Raw genomic sequence first — 19,277 nt, forward strand, 5'->3', positions numbered from 1 at the left:
TTAACTAGTTATTCTTAAACCGCTACTGTGACAGCTTCTTTTACCGAACATCAATATTTTATACTGCTACTTGGACAACTAATAGCTACATACCAACCACTAGCTGCTACCAGCACAACTAACAAATACACATCAACCACTAACAGTTACCAGCACAGCTAACAGCTCACGCAAATAAATACATGCACCCAAGTGCACGTAGACTATGGTGCACCCTTTTCTAAACTACGTCGTTTTATCATTTTTAGAGTCTATAATTTTAAAAAATTATTGTTATTTGCTTCCTTAAATTTTGCAACCAAAGATTCTTTTATCAAATTCAAATTTAAAAGGTATATATTCTTTTAACTTAAGTGTAGATGTTCATTTACTATATGTTCTTTTCATTATAACCTTTGTTCTTTTAAAAATATAAATTTACACGTTCTTTAATTTTAAGTCGTGTGTTCTTTTTTAAAATAGAAAAGTTGTTAAAAAAAGTTTGTCTTCTTTTATATAAATGGTATTGTACATCCTAGTGTATAATCCACGCTTTGCTAACAGCTACTCTAATAGCTAAAGCCTAAAAGCTACCACACAGCTACCGTTGTCGAACAAGTCCCAACTCCCAAGCCGAGGAGCCCTAATTTAACTTTAACGGTTGCTTCCCGTTAAGGGAGTGATGTGGCGCATAACTGTTGGCAATTACAACCCTTCTTCCTAAATAAGAAAAAAAAAACAAAAAAACTTGCTCATAACCACTAACCAGTATCGAAAAGATTAAACAGGAAAGAAAAGAAAAAGATATCGAGTCTGACGACGAGTTCGAATCGACATAGGAGAGAGAAGCAACTGACAAGAGTTCATTTTTGATTGTGGAGTAACTATTCGTGAAGTGGCTTAGTGTGGTTCTTCCGTTCATCCAGGTTTCTCTCCCATTTCTTTCTATTTTAAACGATGTTTGTGTAATTTCGATTTAAGTTCACCATCCACCAACCACGAGGTTCCAGATTTCTTGTAATTTCGATTTAATTTTTTTCGTTTTTTAGTTCAAGAACTCGTCTTTTTTAATTTCATTTCTTGTTTATGCCAGTGTTCATGTTTTGTATTTGTTTAGAAAGAAAAGAGATTTTGATTGGTGAAAATCGAACTGAAATGGCGCACTCAACTTCAGAAAATTTAGATTCCTCACCATCTTCAATATATGGTAACCCATAAAATAATTTTCAGGCTATCCCTCTCTTCCTCTTTTTTTTGTAAAAAGCGAAATTTGACTAATTGAAGCAGATTCAAAATTGGTTTCTTTTTTGCTTTTTTTTTTTGTATTTCTGGTGCATTTTCTGCTGGAAATTACTGGATATGCCGCAAATGGTGTTGGAGAAGGCGCGCATTGGAAGAAATGAACAGTTTATATTTGAAGAACAATAACTAGAAATTAACAAATGAAAGTATAATCAATTCTTAAAAAAAAGGAGCAAAATTGGAAGTGCATAAAGATGATAAAAATTACCAGGGTTTGGTTGAGAGTTTGAGTGAGAAAGTAATGGTGATTGAGAGTTTTGAGTTTGACTAGAAAAGTAGCAGAGACTCTTTGTTAAGGAGGAAGAAGGAGAGCGAGGCAGATGGTGGCAGGGGAAGGGGAGTAAGGGGAGGGGAGGCAGGAGAGAGAAAAGGAGGAATAAAGTAATCTGGTTAAAAAAATGGAGGCAAAAATTGGTGGTTTCAGGGACGGGGATGGGTGGTGGGACACTAGAGGAGGTATTGAGGGCGGGGAGGGGGTGGCAGGGCAGAGGATGAGGTTTCAAGGTGCGGGAGGGAGTGGCGGGGTAGTGGAGGAGTTTCAATGGCGGGGGAGGGGGTGGCAGTGCAGGGGAGAGCGTGGCAGAGGTGGCAAGGGTGGTGGTTTCAAAAGGTTTACTTATTGTAGCAGGTTAAGTGACCTGCTAGGACCATTAATGTAAAGCACCCCCAAAGTTGGGACTGGTGTGAAATGATCGAAAGTTGGGATCTTTTATGGAAGGGTGGTCAAGGGCGGCCATAGTTGGGACCACCCTTGTCAATTTTTCGTAATTTGTATCAGTTCGAGTTGTTTGAATACTTAAAAATTCATACATAATTTACAGACTTTTTGGAAGTGTGTTAGGGCCTTAAGGATGATGTGGTTTTATTTTCAGAAAAATAAAATAAATGAATAAAGTAACATGTAACATTGGACTAATTTTGGAAGACTATAGTTTAATTATCTTGAGAAGAAGAAAGACGAATGATCTAAGAAGCTATACTAATGATCTGTTTATCACACACGTTTTGGGATTTCCTGGAGAAGCTTGTGGCCAAATTAAACTGTCCTTTCCAACGAGACTGTAAACTCAGTCTTCCCAATTTTTTGAAGGTTTATTTACTTTTTAGGAGTAACTGTATCCTTTAATTAAGATTGATTGGAAACTTTTTACATCTTCCATTAATCTGAGCGACTGAGCGACAATTCAGAATTGGAGAAACCCAGAAAAGAGTCTTGCTATGAGTGGATGTGTTTCTGCTCTTTCTTCTTTGTTTCAGTTTTTTCTTCTCTTTTCTTTTTGTATATTGAAAACTCTCAGATTTTATGTTGGTTTAAGATACATTAACAGCATTTCTAGCAATGTCTGATTGTCTATGTAGTAATTCTTATTAGTGATTGACCCATATTGGGCTTCACGACTCATGTACTAATGCATAATCATCATTTGCGAATCTCTGAGTTCTTGTGTAATTTTCATTTAAAGATTTGGTAAGATTTTTGCTCGTACTCGACATTATTTGTTTTTAATATCTTATATTCTGAGCCTTGGTTTTGTGTGGAATGGTATGGGTTATTTCAGAGTTAGCCAACAAAAACTTGTGTTATTTCAAAGTTCAAACTATATTGAATCTCTTTTCGGGGGTGATTTAAATTTTGGGGGTTTATTTGGTGTGGTTTTAAATTCCTTGTGGATTTCTATACCATGATTTTATTTTCTGTTTTAGCTCCTAGCGTAATTCAGCACTAATATCTCATGAGCTTAGCATCGATGTCCAACATTTTCAATAGAGAAGAAGTATGCACTATCAGAGAAGGTTACATGGGTAGGGAGAGAGATTAAGAAAGAGGAAGGCAACTTTTTCGACGTAATATTTGATCAGAACATGAAGTGCAACTAAAAGTTTTAGGGCTTCAATCCAGTGTTGCTATCCTGGAGACTTTTCTTTTTGTCTTGCGAAATTTCAGTCATGCAAGATTAGGTGATGGCTAACCTCTCAATTTGTATCTCGTGTGGCCATATTGCAGTGTCTTGTATGTACAGAAAATCTTTGCCGAGGCTTCTCGATTGCAGAATTAGAATTTAGGAATGTGGTTTTTTTTGTGTCTGGATTCTACAGCCAATAATCAACAACTCGTTGATCTGTAATTAATGTGATTCCATATCAGATGCTGTCTGTTGGTCTTTACTGTCCCTAGTTTTTCTACTCCCTTCTTTAAATCATCATTGTACCTTATCTAAGTGACTACTTTTATTTTAGTGTGTTTTCTTCTTTTGGGTCTTCAGGGAGGGTGTTGATGATCTAAAGTGGATGTGACTGTGTTCTCTGCCACAGCTGCTACTATCACTAAGATTTGGTTGATTCTAGAATTGCATCGATTATCAAACTTTTTGTAGTGTTGTGTGCACAATATGCTGCTTGCATTAGGGTTATGATTTGAACAAGTATTGCTGTAGTTGAGGTTAATGATAACTTTCAGGTTATGCAGGAAATGGATGTAATTCCAATTGAATCGAAAAAGGACACGTCTTCTGCTCCTGCTTCACAAGCTCCGTCTGAAGAACATGGTAAGACGGACTTAGACCACATGACTACTGCATTAGGTCTGTCTCTTTTTTACGGGGGTGTTCTTAAAGAGCCTGTGTCATTTTGCTAGAAATCAAAGCCCGGGTGGATTCTGTGTGGCAGCAGATGAATAAAGGAGTATCTACCAAGACACTCAACTCCATTGTAAACAAATGCAGTTCAACTGCAAATAAATCCCCGCAGACAGACAAAATTTCCAATGTATGACTGGAAGTGCTGCTCTTGAAGCATTTGGGGAGTAACGATGCTTGACTACTAATCACGTTATTTCTCTTTGCAGAATTGGATGTCATTCTTGGGCTTGGGATCAAAGAAAACAGAAGCCAATGGGGCATCCTTGGAAGGGAAGAGCACCATTACTGCACAAAACGGAACCAGTGATGAGGCAAAGAAGCTTGCTGCTGCTGCTCTTGCAGCAGCCAGAGATGCTGCCTCTGCGTTAAACAGGGGAAAGATTGAGGTTATTAATAATCACATGTACTATGTGTGTCATCATTTTTACTATTACAGTATAGTTGAATGGTAATGTGGTAATCTGGATTACAAAGTTTGGAATCAAGCTTTGAACTGCTTTATTTTTCGAAATCTGTGTGAAAAAGAGTTATTTTGAAGATAAGGATTCTTGAGTTGAGTTGTGAAGTTGTTAAGTTGTTCTTCTGCTACAGGTTACGGAGGTTCGTGACTTTGCTGGTGAAGAGATTGAAGTGAAGAAGCTGGTTGACCCTAGCTCAAAAGAGGCAGCTGAAAAGGCCAAGTCACATGCAGCACCATCATCTGCAGTGGATGCTGTTCTTGAACAAATTAAGAAGAAACCAAAGCTCAGTCTTCTTGACAAGACCAAAAAGGACTGGGGAGAATTTAAAGAAGAAAATAAAGACTATGAGGAGGAACTAGATATTTACAAGAAGAGTTCAAATCAATATTTAGACAAGGTCTCCTTCCTGAAAAGGACAGACTATCGGGAATTTGAGAGAGAGAGAGATGCAAGACTTGCACAGCAGGCAAGGCGGAGGTCAGATATGCGAGAGGATCCCTAATCGCTGATTTATACATCCACATAACAATTTTCTTCTTGCTATTTTTAAGGCAATACTTGTGTTATTGGAGAGGTTACATGATCTTTTTATTACGCTATGGATCAATTTTAGCTGTAGGAGAGTGCAAATGCAGTGAGGCTGTAATCAAACTTGAATGAGATTTGTGGAGTCGTTTGTGAATTGTGATTGTTGTACCAAGCAAATGAAATGCGCCCCAAATTTTGATTATAATACTAAATTATGTGTCATTGTTTATCATGTGTACATAATTACATATTGCTTAATGGTGTTTTTGGAATTGGATGTCAATGGTTGGTGGAACATGACAAGGATAGGGAAGGGAATGATTGGGTTGTGTTTTCCCTCCAAATTGTTTCTAACTTGGGGAGGATGTGGTTCCATTTCCCATTTTGCATCCTTATCTAATAATAGATTGTTCATTGTCTTGATTTCTATTCAAAATCTCTCATACAAAGACATTGTAAACTACAATATCATACAAAGACATTGTAAACGACGATAGAAATGTAATTGGATTTATCTCGAATTATTTTAAAATTAAAAAGGAGCATCAATTTAGGTTTCAAGATATTAGATTGATTCTCTATTAACAGGAAAAAGGGTTTTCTATATTGTATTTTTTAATGTGAAAAATAGAAGAGATTTTGATAATGAACATAAATAAAAGATAAGTCATTGAGGGACCCATATATAGATAATTTGAATATAACTAATAATTTATAAACTTTGTTGTATTTTTATAATTGGAAAAACTCTTTAGTACAATAATGCATATCAGTGCAATATTTTACTTTTTTTTTTTTCAAGATGGCTAAAGAAATCCGTAAAGTAATTGAAAATTAGATCTATCTCTATTATACTCCTATAAGGGAAGTGGGAGGAAGATGTGTCCCTGTTTAAAAATGCTAAATTACCCTTAATAATCTAATGGAATAAAAAAAAATTACAAAGAAAACAATTTAAGAATCCTTTTTCATTTCAACTTTGCATTTTAGACACTATTTTAATATGGAAAAAGCTATATTCAGCCCTAAGGGCTGTATATAAGAAGGTAAAAATGGAAATAAGTTGCATTAATTGATCATTTATTACCTCGATTGATGCAAAATTTTTCCATAAATTCACAACTTATTTTCATTTTAAGTAGTGTATTTATCTCTTATATGCAACTCCAAGGGCTGCATATAGCATAACCCTTTTAATATTAACACACGCTTCGCATCCATATAGGCTAGTACTAATATATTAAAAAGCGTTAGTAAACGAAGAGGGGTACCACGTGACGCTCTCCCTACCGCATTTTACTTCATTTAGTTCTATCATATAAAAGTTAAATTTAATAAATGAAAAGTTTCCTTACTCGGCACATCGTCCAGGCCTAATAGTTCAGGCCTAATAACCATTTATAATGTGATAGAGAGTGTGTTGATAAATTAAAAAAACCTTGCTCGTGTTCCTCCTCCTCGCGGTGATAGAAGTTTAGGCTGAATTTGGGTTTGGGGAGGGGAAGAAAAGAAAGGAGTGATTTCTAATTTCTAATTTCTAATTTCTAATTTCTAATTTCTAATTTCTAATTTTTGGGGATTTTGTTAATTGGTAAGTGGTAGTTCCAATAACACCACACTACAGAGTACAGAGTACAGACTAGAGACTATTCACTAGTGTGTGTGTGTTGAGTGTTGAGTCTCTAAAGTGTTTGTTGAAATCTGAATAAAGGTTAAGGTTGTGATTGGTGTTGGTGTCGGTGGTTTGGAAGTGGTGCGAATGAAGGGAGGAGCAGGTGGTGGTGGTGTTGGTGGTGGTGGTGTTGGTGCGAATGCAGCAGTTTCTACAAAGCGACGATGGCGAGGCTTCGTAATTGCAGTTTTAGGACTGGTCATTCTCTCTATGCTTGTCCCTCTCGTCTTCCTCCTCGGCTTTCACAACGCTTTTCACAATTATTCTTCTTCTTCTGGATCCGGATCCGGTATTTTCTTTTCCCCTTTTGGTTTTTGTTTTAGTTTTAGTTTTGTTTCCGAATCCAATCTAATCTCTTGTCGTTCCCCAGGTTTTCCGTCTCAACAACAAGCTTCATCCGACTCTCAGGTAACAACACTTTCTTTTCTTTTGTCTTCTTTTCTGATGCTATTACTTGTACACATACATTCACACTATTAGTATTAGTATACTCTATTGTTGTTTATTGTTAATCGTTCACTGTTAATCGTTAATGTAGGAGCATCATGTTCATGTTGCTCTTGGAGGTTATCAATCTCACAACCCCAACACCACCATGGATCCTGATCAAGATCAGGAACAGGATCAGGATCAGGATCAGGTTCCCTTTTTAGATCTCCTTTTCCACTACTCTTATGCTTTCACTCTCATTGTGCTATTCTTAAACAGTTAAACTCGTCTATTATCTCATCATTATTTACCATTTTCACAACTCATCTGCAGCATGATCAAACAATACATATCAAAGATCTTATCCACAGATTGGCACCCACTCTTCCTAAGGTTCATTGCATAATGCTCTGATGGTTAACACTCATCTTCTTGTACTTACTTTTTTCTTATTAGGCCACACCATTGCCTTTTCTTATATTCTAAATTACTGCTTGCCAATGCTCAGGTTTTTCCATCATTTGCTTCATTTTCTGCAAGTTTCTTATTGTCATGTGGCCATGTCGCTTGTTTATCTAAAATGTCTTCACAAATTCTATCATAATTCCTTTTCCTTATTTGTAGTGTCGTATCAATATTGATTATCGAATTTGCTTAATTTGTGACTACAGTTATTCTCATGAAATTTTATCTTCAAAGGTTTTACGTTCTAAGATATTGGCAAGATATTTTTATAATATTTTGTCGATTGTTATCCCAATGCTTCTGATATAGGTGCTTGTAGTGTTACTTTACTTTGAATATCCAAATTGTGTAGTTCAACGAGCTACTGTCTCCGATTTTTATTAGTTTACCCACTACTTTGAGTACATAGTTTTAGGATAAATAAGTCTGTGGGTCATAGAAGAAAAAATAAAAGTATTAAATTATTGGCATATTATATTGAAGCTAATGTTGTGGGCCAAGAAAAGTAAAGTGAGAAGTTAAAGATAGTAATAAGCAAGAAGTCTTTGATACAAAAGCAGAAGCAATAGTATTATTGGGAAGTGCAATAACACATTCACCATCCTCTAAAGCTAATGGTGAAGTCTTCTGATACTATTGCACTTCCTAATAATACTATTGCTAAGGATATAAGATAAAGCTAATGGTGAAGTCTTTAGAGGAAGGTAAAGTGTTGCAATAGTATTATTGGGAAATGCAAGTCTCTGCTGAAAGTGAATGTGTTCAGCTGGACTATGGTTTTGAATTGAATTAATGCAATTAACTTATCTATAAGTCAAGAAAGAGGAAATAGATATAGTTGCTGAGGAGGTACACAAATGAGTTTATGCAGTTAGGGACTTGGGAATCCTTGTAATCTTTTTTTCTAGGATATTTGCTTGGCTCCTACCCCTTGTGTACCCAAGGGGGAGAAAATTTTGCATCGCTTTCTTTGTTCTTTTTTTTTTGTTCTGGAGCATAAGATGGACTGTAGGGTAAGACTGACCATATTTTAGGGGTTTGATGAACTTTATGATGAGGGAAGACGTCTTGTGAGAACGACAGAATTTCGGGTAAATTATCCGTCTTACATGTGTACCCATTCTATCAGAGAGATTTCATTTGCTCAAAAGCTCTGGAGACTAGAGGAGATTGTTGAGGGTGGTAGGTGACTTAGGTTTTCCTTCAAGAGAATCTCAAGCTGAGTCTTGTATTACAATGAAGTGGTTTACCTATTCTTTATTTACCGGGAATGCGCTGCGGGAGCTTTACGTTATGGTTTTCCTAACATGCTCCTGAACTGGGGAAGTTTGTCATCTTCGACGATTTTGCAAGATGTCGTTTCTTATTATTTTATACTTTTACATCTTTTCTAACAAACTTAGGTAGTTTTAGGAAAATGGATTTTATTTCAAATTTGGTTATTGAAATCCCAACATTCAATTTCAAATCATTTGTTTGGCAAAAAAAAATTGAAATTCATAATTCCAAATTCTTGTATTGTTTGGGAACTTGGGAAGTGACAAGTGAGTAGAATTTTACTTCCGAAATTGGGAATTTTTAACTAGGACTCCCTTTTCTCTCCTCCACCTCCACTGCCAAGTCTGTCATATGACCATTGAAATTCTCAGATTTGCGATGTCTATGTTTGGCCGAAATAGATCAATCACCCGGGAAGAGAGACAGAGGCGCAACAATATGTGGTGGTGTGGTGGCTCAGGAACAGATTAGATAAATAGAGCTTGGGGAAGGAGAGAAAATATATAGCTTGCAAGAGAAGAGAGAAATATAGTTGGCGGGAGGAGGGAGGGAAAGAATCAGAGCATAACATTAAAGAATAAGAGAGAGGAGAGAGAATGAGGGAATTAGGATTTGAAATATGAGATTGCATTTGAAATTCTCACTTTAGGCCTTTAGGATTTGTATACATGGAATTGGGTCAACTCCAAATCTTAATCTCATGATCCAAGCACTTGATTTTGGCCAAATCCAGAATCTCAAATGCAATTTTAGTTCCTAAAACAAGCCATTATATTATCTGGATGATGGTGTACAGAAAAAAAAAAAAAAAGATGTTCGACTTGGTTTATTTCTCCACTGAACTGAAAAACGTAGTCTTTGAACTGCTTTTTCTGGACCAAATGATAAACATATATTAGTATGTATCATTATTTTTCCATTTGCATTTTCCATCTAAATTTCATATCTCTGCCTTAGGCCCTCATGTTTTCTTATTGTCAAGCGCAAAGTAGGCTGTTCTAAATTATTGCCTCGGCTGGGATCCTAGCCTCAACCAATTTGTGCTATTAATTAGTTTCTTGTGTTTTATCTGAGAGTACTACCGAAAGCGTTTTATGTCTTCCTGCTGTTTTCTGAGCTGACTCGGATTTTTTTGCGGGCAGTATTAATTGTAGTCACTTACAATATTCTTTCCGAGTGTCAGGAGCATATTGAAAAACCAGATCAGGAAATATCCGTTCATAGTGGAATAAACAAATCCACCACTAAAGCCCCTATGCAAGATTTGCAGCCAAAAGGAAGCCATGGTACATAAACATCTCAATGTCATTATACCAAATCCATAATTCTTCCGTGAAGAGATTGTATATCCTTTTTTTTTTTGTTTTGCAGGGAATCCTTTGGAGAAAGATGTCCATAAAGCATCTCCAGAAGGAACTGTAAGATTTAATTGTAATTTCTTTTCATAAAGATATACTTCCTGTGTTCACAAAGAAGTACAGCAGTTTGACTTTTGTACTATTCATGTACTAACCTTGATCGTATATTTATTTACCACTTCCCAGTATACGAAAATAAAGGTTAGTATGTTAGTAATGATGGTCAAAGACTCAAAGTTGTGCGTTGACAAGTGTGAAGGTCAAACTGTTGCACTAAAACAGAGGAAATAATATTTATTTAATAAGATGTTTCTTTTGGGAGAATTTTTCACCATCAGATAGCAACCACCGAGCCATTATCAAAACTTTTTCTGAATTCTGGCAGAGTGTTAACATCAGCAGTCCTGATGCAGTGATTCAGATAGCAAAAGGTGATGAAAGGCTAACGTTATGTGAATTGAGATTTGGGAGCTATTGCCTTTGGCGTCGTGAATATAAGGAAGCTATGATGGATGTTATGGTGAAAAAGCTGAAGGATCGGCTATTTGTTGCTCGTGCATACTTCCCGAGCATCGCAAAGCTTCCTGTACATGAGAAATTGTCTCGGGAGTTGAAGCAAAACATACAAGACTTTGAGCGTATGTTGAGTGAATCTACTACAGATGCTGATCTTCCCCCTCAGTGAGTCACAACTATCTCAAAATTTTCAGCCTAATCAAGTTGTTATTATTACCTGCGTACCCCTCACACCCCCCCTCCCCACTGCCAAACACCTCAAGAAAAATGAAGAAAAAACAGAAAGAAAGGAAAGATCGGATCGGAGAGCAGAGAAGAAACAAAATGGAAGACCAAAAGAATGGAAAATTGAGGAAATATAATGGGGAAAATGAAAAAGAAGCTAGATTTCTGAGTTAGCTACTGTTTAACTAGATGAGCTATACTTTCCAGCCTGAATTAGAGTAGTTTTGCTTGTGGTTCTTGTTATGTTTATTACCTTCACTATGTTACGTTTATCTTGTTACCGGGAAAATGAATGCCGATCCTTCTAAGAACTATGTTAAATGAAGTACGGAACACACATTGCTCATTAGCTTATATAAGAATTTTGTACCTGTTCGTGTTCTGACCTCATTTGCAGAATTGTAACTGCTGGATTTGGTAGTGCTGGCGTTATTACCTGCAATATTTGTTCAGTATTTCTTCTCTACTTTATCAGATTGTTTTCTAATAGCCTTTTGAGAATATATGTACAAAGTACAAACTGTTTTATTGTTTGTGTCTATCAGTGTTGAGGATAAGCTGTGGAAAATGGAAGCTGCAATAGCTAAAGCCAAATCAGTTCCTGTAGATTGCAGCAATGTGGACAAGAAATTTAGGCAACTTGTTGATCTGACGGAGGATGAAGCGAATTTCCATACTAAGCAAAGTTCTTTTCTTTATCAACTTGCTGTTCAGACCATGCCAAAATCTCTACACTGCTTGTCTATGAGATTAACGGTTGAGTATTTCCACACTAACCCCCTGGATGTGGAAGATTCGGTGACAGAGAAATATGTAGACCCAGAATTGTACCATTATGTTATCTTGTCCAACAACATATTAGCAGCTTCTGTTGCTATTAATTCGACTGTTATACATGCTAAAGTATGTTCTATTCCAACACATTTTTCCCTTTCGAATTTGACCTTCTTTTCATTTGTTCATTTATTTAAAATTTAACAATGAGCTCCTTTTCAGGAGAGTAGGAAGCTGGTATTTCATGTACTGACAGACAGACAGAATTATTTTGCTATGACGCTATGGTTTGGTAGAAATACGTTCAAGAAAGCAACTATTCAAGTATTGAATATTGAAGAGTACAATAGGGTACCCGGTTTATTACTGCCTCAGGAATTTCGTGTTACATTCCAAAGTGCTCATAAGCTTCCAAGACTTGATTACAAGACGGAATATGTTTCCCTATTTTCTCGTTCGCACTATCTCCTTCCCCAAATATTCAAGAATTTGGACAAAATTGTTGTTCTGGATGATGATATTGTTGTTCAGCAAGACTTGTCCCCTTTATGGAGAATCAACATGGGAAGGATGGTCATTGGCGCTGCTGAGTTTTGTTCTGTAAGGCTTGGTCAGTTGGACAAGTATCTGGGTGGAGTCAATTTCAATCGAAACTCTTGTTCCTGGATGTCTGGAATGAATGTGATTGACCTTGCAAGGTGGAGGGAGCTTAATCTTACTGGAACATTCAGAAAAACCGCACAAGAGGTGAGTTGTATACTCTTTTGCATTTTTCTGTTCATCTTTGTTGCTATGTTTGAGCATAGGGTCTCCCCTGATATGAACTCAATAGTTTATTGGGTAAAATAGACCAAGAAAGTTGCATATATGCTAGTGTACTCTGCCCTCTCTCTCTTTCTTCTGTGGGCAGGCCCTTGAATGGAGGGGATTACAGGCTTTCATTTTGGTTGTCCTTGCAGAGGCATTTTATATGGTCATCATTTTTCCTTTTTTGTCATTCTTGTTGAACCACAATTTTTTTACACATTTGCTTCGTATGTTGTCTAATTTTCTAATAGCGTGGTCTAGATCATGAGAGGGAAGAGGCAAATTGGGTTTGATTCCCTTCCTCTTGTCTTCTCACCATGCAATGCGCTGGGGAGGGGAATTATTTTCGTTTCCCTGTTCTGTCACATGGAAGCTTTGATCAAAGAGCTAGCGATGTCTATACAAACTGTGGATTTACTTCTAATTTACATTATTATATTTAGGGGGTTGGGGGGGTTCTCGTTAGCAAGTACTGTAGCTCTTGACTTACCTTCTTTTAAAAATCATTTTACAGCTTAAAAGGAAAGGTAGACTGCCTGAAGCTGCTGCATCTATGGCTAGCTTACTTGCATTTCAGGATCTGGTTTATGCGCTTGATGATATGTGGGTTCTGTCAGGTCTGGGTCATGATTATGGCCTTAATCTACAATCCATTAATAAATTTGCGGTGTTGCATTATAATGGGAACATGAAACCTTGGCTTGAGCTAGGAATTCCTAAATACAGAAGTTTATGGTTTAAGTATTTAAACCGACAGGACCAACTTTTAAGTGATTGCAATGTCATTCCGTAGAGGATGATCCAGCTTGTTTCAAGTAGGAGATTTTTCGGCATTCTTTTCCTTAGCTCAGGGTTTTTGAGAATCCTGCTCTGCTATGACTTGAAAGATGCAGCCGGGACGATTACAACGGGCTTGTTTGGCATGCTATTTTGTAAAATTCATAGTTGAAAGACTTGAAAATTGGATTATTCTTTCAAGCAACAGAAGAGCTCCTCGTTGATCAAAAAGTGAAACAGATCAATCTTTGTATTATCTAAACAATGTCGAGATTGATGGCTCGAAAATTCTTAGCTCATGATTACAGGGATCCTGGGGACATCAAGGAAATAAGCTTCACCTTTATACTTACAGGGTCCGATTTTGCAAAGCTAAGCTTACATCTACTTTAGTTGAGCGCTATCTTGAGCAGATTTGTCTTGTGTGTAAGTTAGAGTGTGTTGTGTAAATGATAGGTGGTCTAAGATGACCCCTTTGTTCAGTCTCAGTTTTTGTTTTTAAACAGTAAAGGTTGCTCGGCTGATTCGTTCTTTTTTGTCTAACTTGTAATCAATTTATTGTCTTAAATTTATTTCAAGTTTTCTGTTCCAAATGGTTGGATTAGTGAGCTATTGGTTCAGAAATAGTTTTTAGCTAAATGCAACTGGTTTTTTTTCTTCGTAGACAATTTTTTTTTAATGGCTACATAAACAGATTCTCAAGGAACGCAAGTTGCACATGTGACTGTACGAAAATAGGTGATGAATGAGTGAACATGACAGATAAATGGAAGAGTCTTTTGATTTCGACAGTCAAAGGATATGTTCTGCTCACCCCATTTTCAGTACTTGTTAGGAAAAAATAAATTTAGATAAGTTCTTTTTCCATCTAACAAGTTCACATAAGCTTATTTAAGTGTATGACACTCTCACAAATAAGGTAAAATAAGTTCTTAAATAAGGTATAATAAGTTCGGATAAGTTTAGATTAAGATTAACAAGGACTAATAAGGTTTAATAAGTTTAAATAGTAAAAACAAGTTGATATATTGTAAAAGTTATTTATGTTTGTCATTAATTCCCAAAATCCCCTACATTTCTACAATTGTGAGAAAATTGCATAAAATTAACGAGAGTAAACTAGGATTATACTTTCCATAAGTAACATATATATTACCAATCAAATAAATCTAAATTAACAATGATCTAGTATTGATCACATCATTAGATACATGGAGATTTGATGATATTAATTGCCTAATCACTTTTTATAATCACGACATTACCTTAAATTTTGATCGGTTGATTCCTATTAATTGCCATGAAACCACTTGTCCAACTCTTTAGAATGATGATTATATTTGTTGGCATGACTTGTATTGACTGCTTGGACAGCCCTCAACATAGAAATATATACAGTTTGTGCATTAGATTATACACGTCGTAGGAATTAGGATAGTAGGATTGCCTTTTATTTCGGTTGTTTGTAAAAAGAATTTCTATTAATGAAAGAATCAATGAAGGAAATTTAGGATTCCATTAAAAGTGGGTTGGCTCTCCTTGTTTCTCTCCCTCCATATCTTTCAAATGATAATCCATTCCCACTCTTACTACTCATTTACATTTGTTTTTCTTTCTTTTTCCTTTCTTCATCATATTAGTAAACCAGCCTCCCCTCATTAGGGGACAAATATTCAAGAAAAAGAAGAAAAAAAAAGTTGTATTGGTTTGTGATTTATACATAATCCCTTAAAAAAGAGAATTGTTTATAATTAATCCCACAAAAAAAAGGTGAAAAACAAAAAATAAAAAAAATGAAGGTAATATCAACAAGTATGGCAGCATGGGTGACAATAATGATAGCAGTTTTGGGTGGATTAAATAGGCAAACAGTAGTAGCACAAGGAGGAGGATTCAACTACAAAGAGGCGTTAAGCAAAGCCATCATCTTCTTAGAATGTCAAAGATCAGGGAAACTGCCTCCTACTAATAGGGTCCCCTGGCGTGGTGATTCTGGCCTTGAAGATGGCAAACTTGCCAACGTCTGTATATCTATCTATCTGTCTATCTATCATTTTTGTTCTATCTCGCATGCACATTTTATTCCCCATATATCATTTATACATGGTATTTATGGTTAATTTCGATAGACAGTAATATATATATAGCGGTAACAATAATATATATGTTATGCTATTATAAATTTGTAAGAAAAACCACGTGTCAATGTCTATGGCAATGAAACTTAATCTCGAAAAATGAGTTGTTCTTCCTAAACTTTCATCACCAACCAATACTACATTCCAAAGTAATAATGTACGGTAACATTTTTTGAAGAAAAACTAATGTTAGAAGGTGGACGTCATAGAAACTGATATAGGACTTCTTCCCTTGTGATATCATATCAATATTACTAGTTACTGCAAGGCTGTAAAATTTTGAGAAAGGACTAGTTATATTATATAAAGAAAGGAACATTACTTTATGTAATTCGAAGATAAACTTGGCACGAATCGTGGATTTAATGGCTGAAAGTCACTTGTAACTTGTAAGGATATAAGATAAACCAAACATGCAAATGGTAACCTCAATTTGGATATAGCAATAGATTAATTCAATAGCTAAATCCATTTGCATAAACGAGTCTCACAAACAGGGATCAAGATTTAATTTTTGTGCATTTACTGAAATAGTGATTCACTTAACATTAATAAATGTAGGTGGACCTGGTAGGGGGATACTATGATGCAGGAGACAATGTAAAGTACGGACTGCCGATGGCATTCACAGTGACAACCCTGGCATGGGGAGCCATCTTTTATGAATCTCAGCTGCAGGCTGCAGGGGAGCTCCAACATGTGCACGACGCCATTAAATGGGGAACTGATTATTTCCTGAAATGCAGCTCCAGACCCAACCGCTTGTACGTTCAAGTCGGAGACCCATTGCAGGATCATCAATGTTGGATTCGCCCTGAGAACATGAAGACCCCTCGTACTGTCTTACAGATTGATGAACATAAACCTGGCACTGAGATTGCTGCTGAAACTGCTGCTGCCATGGCTGCTTCTTCAATTGTCTTCCGCAAATTTGACCAGCCTTATGCTCGCCGTCTCCTCAACAAGGCCAAATCAGTAATTTTTCTGTTACTCTGATGCATGGCATGCATACCCCATTCTCAACACCAGTCAATACCAAATGTTTATATAACAATATAACTAATGCATGCATGATTTATATCAAAAATGCCTCATATAACATTGGTTTTGCATGCAGCTCTTCAGATTTGCCGGAAGCTATAAAGGAACCTTTGACGGAGAATGCCCCTTCTACTGCTCTTTCTCTGGGTCTAATGTAAGCTACTATGTCTCTCTGTCAAGACTGTCTTTCTCTTTTCCAGAATATCAGTGTTTGTTAAGTGGCCGCATTTCTACATGTAGGATGAAATGCAATGGGCAGCAACATGGCTATATAAGGCCACCAACAACCAAACATATTACCACTATATCAAGGACCAGTCTGTTGACGCCTACATAAGTGAATTTAATTGGGACCTCAAATATGCCGGTAGCCAGATTCTTCTCACTGAAGTAAGTGTTCGTTGCAGATAGAAGTCTGCCCCGTAACTTATCTCACCTTATTTAACTGCAATATAGCAAAGCAGCATTACAATATCAGCTTGCTTATATTTTTAACAAAGTTCTCTATATGACAACATGGTGATGGCAGATGTATTTTCAAGGGCAGCAGACTTTCGATGAGTACAAGAAGATGGCTGACAGTTATATATGTCAAGTAATCCCTGGAAGCCCTTACGCTCAAGCTCCCTTCACTCCTGGTACCCATAATCACTACTACTCTGTCTAAAACATCACATAGACCATAACATCTATGCATCCAACATTTATTAATATTATGATCATCAGGAGGACTGCTTTACATGAGGGATGGAGCCAACTTACAGTATGCCACAGCTGCAGCTTTTGCATTCAGTGTCTATGGTGATTTGCTTGCAAGACACAACCAGCAGATCACTTGTGATAAGAAGGTATTTGGATCAGCTGACCTCCTGGCTTTTGCTAAGAAACAGGTACTAGTTAACAATAAGCTCGCATCTTGAATTGATCAATTTCATTATATACACCCAAGTCACAAGACTTTCTGCCATACTAATATCTCAAATGATGGGGTGGACAGATGGATTATATATTAGGAGCAAATCCACAGCAGAGATCATACATGGTAGGATTTGGGAAAAACTTTCCACAACAACCACATCACAGGGGAGCATCAAATCCTATCATGCAAGTATCTGAAGTGGTGACCTGTGCCAGGACATTCATTGACTATTTCACTAAAAATGCCCCAAACCCACACGAGCTAACTGGTGCCATCGTGGGAGGTCCTAACAAAAGTGATAACTTTGAAGACCGACGTCACATTGGGAACATGGAAGAACCCTGTACCTATATAAACTCTCTTGCTATTGGTGCATTGGCTAGATTGACATCCGCTTCTTAATAAAATGTACTCAATTTATCTCGGTTTTCTCTCTATTAATCCCCCCATAAGTCTTTCAGTATCTACCTTATTTGTGAATTTTGCACCGCTTACATGAGAAGAACTTAATGGCATGCAACATGTAGTACATCTCCATATCAATAGAAAGCCAAGATGAGATGATAGCATACTGTCATCTATACAATGTGATGAGTAATTAGCAGAATTATACTCTGGTGTAAACAAATTCGCCAAAGACTAATAACAGCTTATATAAAACATATATGTATATATACTCCATATGCAAAGCAATTGTTTCGAAATTAAGAAGACACATCCACTTGTGGGCACTTGACCTTAATTTCATCAATAAGATATGTAAAAAGCTTGAAAAAAATGTGATTTATAAATGTTAGTATATGTCAAGCAATTGTTGGCAAGCAACATTTCAGATTGAGTACATGGACTAATTAGAAAAATAAATGAAGCCTCAACTCAATAACCAGAAAAGCAAAATGAGGTCCAATAAAAAGTAAATGATTGAGAGCATAGTATGACATAGTAATAAGAATCACTTGCAAAGCTTCAATTTTCTAAAAAAGGGTGATACTACAGATTTAGGATATGGCTTAGTAGCAAGACATGTTGGAAAATTCTCAGGCTGCTCAATCCATAATTTGTGTAAAATCCCAGCTGAGTTGAGCTTTTCTGAAAGATTGACAAGCTGAGTTTCTCCTTTAACTTCAAGTGTAACCTACAAAGATAGGAAATAACAATGATCAGATTAACATGGTTTTCATAAAATGAAATGAATGAATAAAAAGGTGACCTTACTATGTAGAGAATAATTCTGTTAACCTGATTAGATTAATTCTCACATTCGATATATAGTGTTTACAATACAGATCTAAGACTAGTAAAAGTCGCTTTTACCTACAATATTAGTCTAATACTTACCTTGTGCATAGAATCGAGAGCATGAGGAGGAGAACAGTAACGGAGAGTGGAAGAGTCATCTTTGTGTTGCCAAATAGCAGCGACAGAAGCATGGCAACCTTGTGTAACCACACTACCAAGAGGCCATTTGTCAATTAGGTCTCTCCTTAATACCACGTACTGTACCACAACATCTTCATCTTCATCTTCAGATTTTCTCTCTCCTACATCTGACACTGATAGATTTGTTGTTTCATCGGTGCTCATGCTCCTGCCGTCAATTGAAAACCCAACAAATTTGGCTCTTCTTTCTCTTTGTCTTGCTTTACCCGTTAAATTCAATGGCACCACTCGTAGTTTTGGTATTGATATTGATATGGATGCACTTAATCTTACCAATGTCAACATTTCCATGTTTTTCTTCGTCTTTTGCTTTTATCCTCGACTTGGGAGTTGGGTCCGAGTATCTCATTCTAATTCTACCATAGACTCAAGTCCAGTTTCGCATGTTGGACCCTGCGTTGATTTACCCTAGCGGCCCGTAAGGTAGTTAGTAACAAATGGTCATGAATTGTGATGGGAATAAATTTTAAGTATAGTTTTTCAAGGAAAACATCCGTAAAATCTCTATGGAAAGGAATTTTCAACTTTT

The 19,277-nt window shown here is 36.5% G+C and overlaps 4 protein-coding genes across 10 annotated transcripts; 3 read left to right on the forward strand and 1 right to left on the reverse strand.

Annotated features, from left to right (window-relative positions):
* The first annotated feature begins 690 nt into the window (after positions 1 to 690).
* LOC104906025 (uncharacterized) lies at positions 691 to 5,133 on the forward strand. Of its 2 annotated transcripts, none has more exons than XM_048638023.2 (5): positions 691 to 905; positions 3,740 to 3,827; positions 3,917 to 4,047; positions 4,127 to 4,306; positions 4,512 to 5,133. In XM_048638023.2, exons 2-5 carry the CDS (start codon positions 3,743 to 3,745, stop codon positions 4,881 to 4,883), a joined length of 768 nt encoding a protein of 255 aa, XP_048493980.1. In that variant the 5' UTR covers positions 691 to 905; positions 3,740 to 3,742; the 3' UTR covers positions 4,884 to 5,133. The 2 variants fall into 2 exon arrangements, with proteins under 2 accessions (XP_048493980.1, XP_010693016.1); XM_010694714.4 differs by having other exon boundaries at positions 3,749 to 3,827.
* A 1,215-nt stretch (positions 5,134 to 6,348) lies between these two features.
* On the forward strand, positions 6,349 to 13,878 carry LOC104906023 (probable galacturonosyltransferase 7). Of its 6 annotated transcripts, XM_010694708.4 has the most exons (10): positions 6,349 to 6,870; positions 6,952 to 6,989; positions 7,120 to 7,221; positions 7,344 to 7,403; positions 9,937 to 10,039; positions 10,125 to 10,171; positions 10,497 to 10,792; positions 11,398 to 11,755; positions 11,849 to 12,373; positions 12,948 to 13,878. In XM_010694708.4, exons 1-10 carry the CDS (start codon positions 6,669 to 6,671, stop codon positions 13,224 to 13,226), a joined length of 2,010 nt encoding a protein of 669 aa, XP_010693010.2. In that variant the 5' UTR covers positions 6,349 to 6,668; the 3' UTR covers positions 13,227 to 13,878. The 6 variants fall into 6 exon arrangements, with proteins under 6 accessions (XP_010693010.2, XP_048493983.1, XP_010693011.2 ...); XM_048638026.2 differs by lacking the exon at positions 7,344 to 7,403 and having other exon boundaries at positions 9,931 to 10,039; XM_010694709.4 differs by lacking the exon at positions 7,344 to 7,403.
* A 1,146-nt stretch (positions 13,879 to 15,024) lies between these two features.
* On the forward strand, positions 15,025 to 17,728 carry LOC104906022 (endoglucanase 16). Its single transcript, XM_010694706.4, has 7 exons — positions 15,025 to 15,231; positions 15,910 to 16,323; positions 16,466 to 16,543; positions 16,630 to 16,779; positions 16,919 to 17,027; positions 17,116 to 17,279; positions 17,387 to 17,728. Exons 1-7 carry the CDS (start codon positions 15,025 to 15,027, stop codon positions 17,708 to 17,710), a joined length of 1,446 nt encoding a protein of 481 aa, XP_010693008.2. The 3' UTR covers positions 17,711 to 17,728.
* A 460-nt stretch (positions 17,729 to 18,188) lies between these two features.
* Positions 18,189 to 19,123, reverse strand: LOC104906021 (uncharacterized). Its single transcript, XM_010694705.4, has 2 exons — positions 18,647 to 19,123; positions 18,189 to 18,443 (listed from the first exon to the last, which is right to left on the reverse strand). The coding sequence occupies exons 1-2, from the start codon at positions 19,037 to 19,039 to the stop codon at positions 18,261 to 18,263; spliced, it is 576 nt and encodes a 191-aa protein (XP_010693007.2). The 5' UTR covers positions 19,040 to 19,123; the 3' UTR covers positions 18,189 to 18,260.
* Between the last annotated feature and the right edge of the window lie 154 nt (positions 19,124 to 19,277).

The sequence above is a fragment of the Beta vulgaris genome, chromosome 2 (assembly GCF_026745355.1).
Source record: "Beta vulgaris subsp. vulgaris cultivar EL10 chromosome 2, EL10.2, whole genome shotgun sequence".
NCBI lineage: Eukaryota > Viridiplantae > Streptophyta > Magnoliopsida > Caryophyllales > Amaranthaceae > Beta > Beta vulgaris.

Bases quoted from the DNA above. Each gene is read 5' to 3' on its own strand.
- LOC104906025 (XM_048638023.2), top strand. From the start codon at position 3,743: ATGCAGGAAATGGATGTAATTCCAATTGAATCGAAAAAGGACACGTCT. The intron at 3,828-3,916 runs GTAAGACGGACT...TCATTTTGCTAG, and splicing joins AGCTCCGTCTGAAGAACATG to AAATCAAAGCCCGGGTGGAT. The intron at 4,048-4,126 runs GTATGACTGGAA...TTCTCTTTGCAG, and splicing joins AGACAGACAAAATTTCCAAT to AATTGGATGTCATTCTTGGG.
- LOC104906023 (XM_010694708.4), top strand. From the start codon at position 6,669: ATGAAGGGAGGAGCAGGTGGTGGTGGTGTTGGTGGTGGTGGTGTTGGT. The intron at 7,404-9,936 runs GTTCATTGCATA...TCCGAGTGTCAG, and splicing joins TGGCACCCACTCTTCCTAAG to GAGCATATTGAAAAACCAGA. The intron at 10,040-10,124 runs GTACATAAACAT...TTTGTTTTGCAG, and splicing joins GCAGCCAAAAGGAAGCCATG to GGAATCCTTTGGAGAAAGAT.
- LOC104906022 (XM_010694706.4), top strand. From the start codon at position 15,025: ATGGCAGCATGGGTGACAATAATGATAGCAGTTTTGGGTGGATTAAAT. The intron at 16,324-16,465 runs GTAATTTTTCTG...TTTTGCATGCAG, and splicing joins TCCTCAACAAGGCCAAATCA to CTCTTCAGATTTGCCGGAAG. The intron at 16,780-16,918 runs GTAAGTGTTCGT...TGGTGATGGCAG, and splicing joins GCCAGATTCTTCTCACTGAA to ATGTATTTTCAAGGGCAGCA.
- LOC104906021 (XM_010694705.4), bottom strand. From the start codon at position 19,039: ATGGAAATGTTGACATTGGTAAGATTAAGTGCATCCATATCAATATCA. The intron at 18,444-18,646 runs GTAAGTATTAGA...CTATCTTTGTAG, and splicing joins CTCTCGATTCTATGCACAAG to GTTACACTTGAAGTTAAAGG.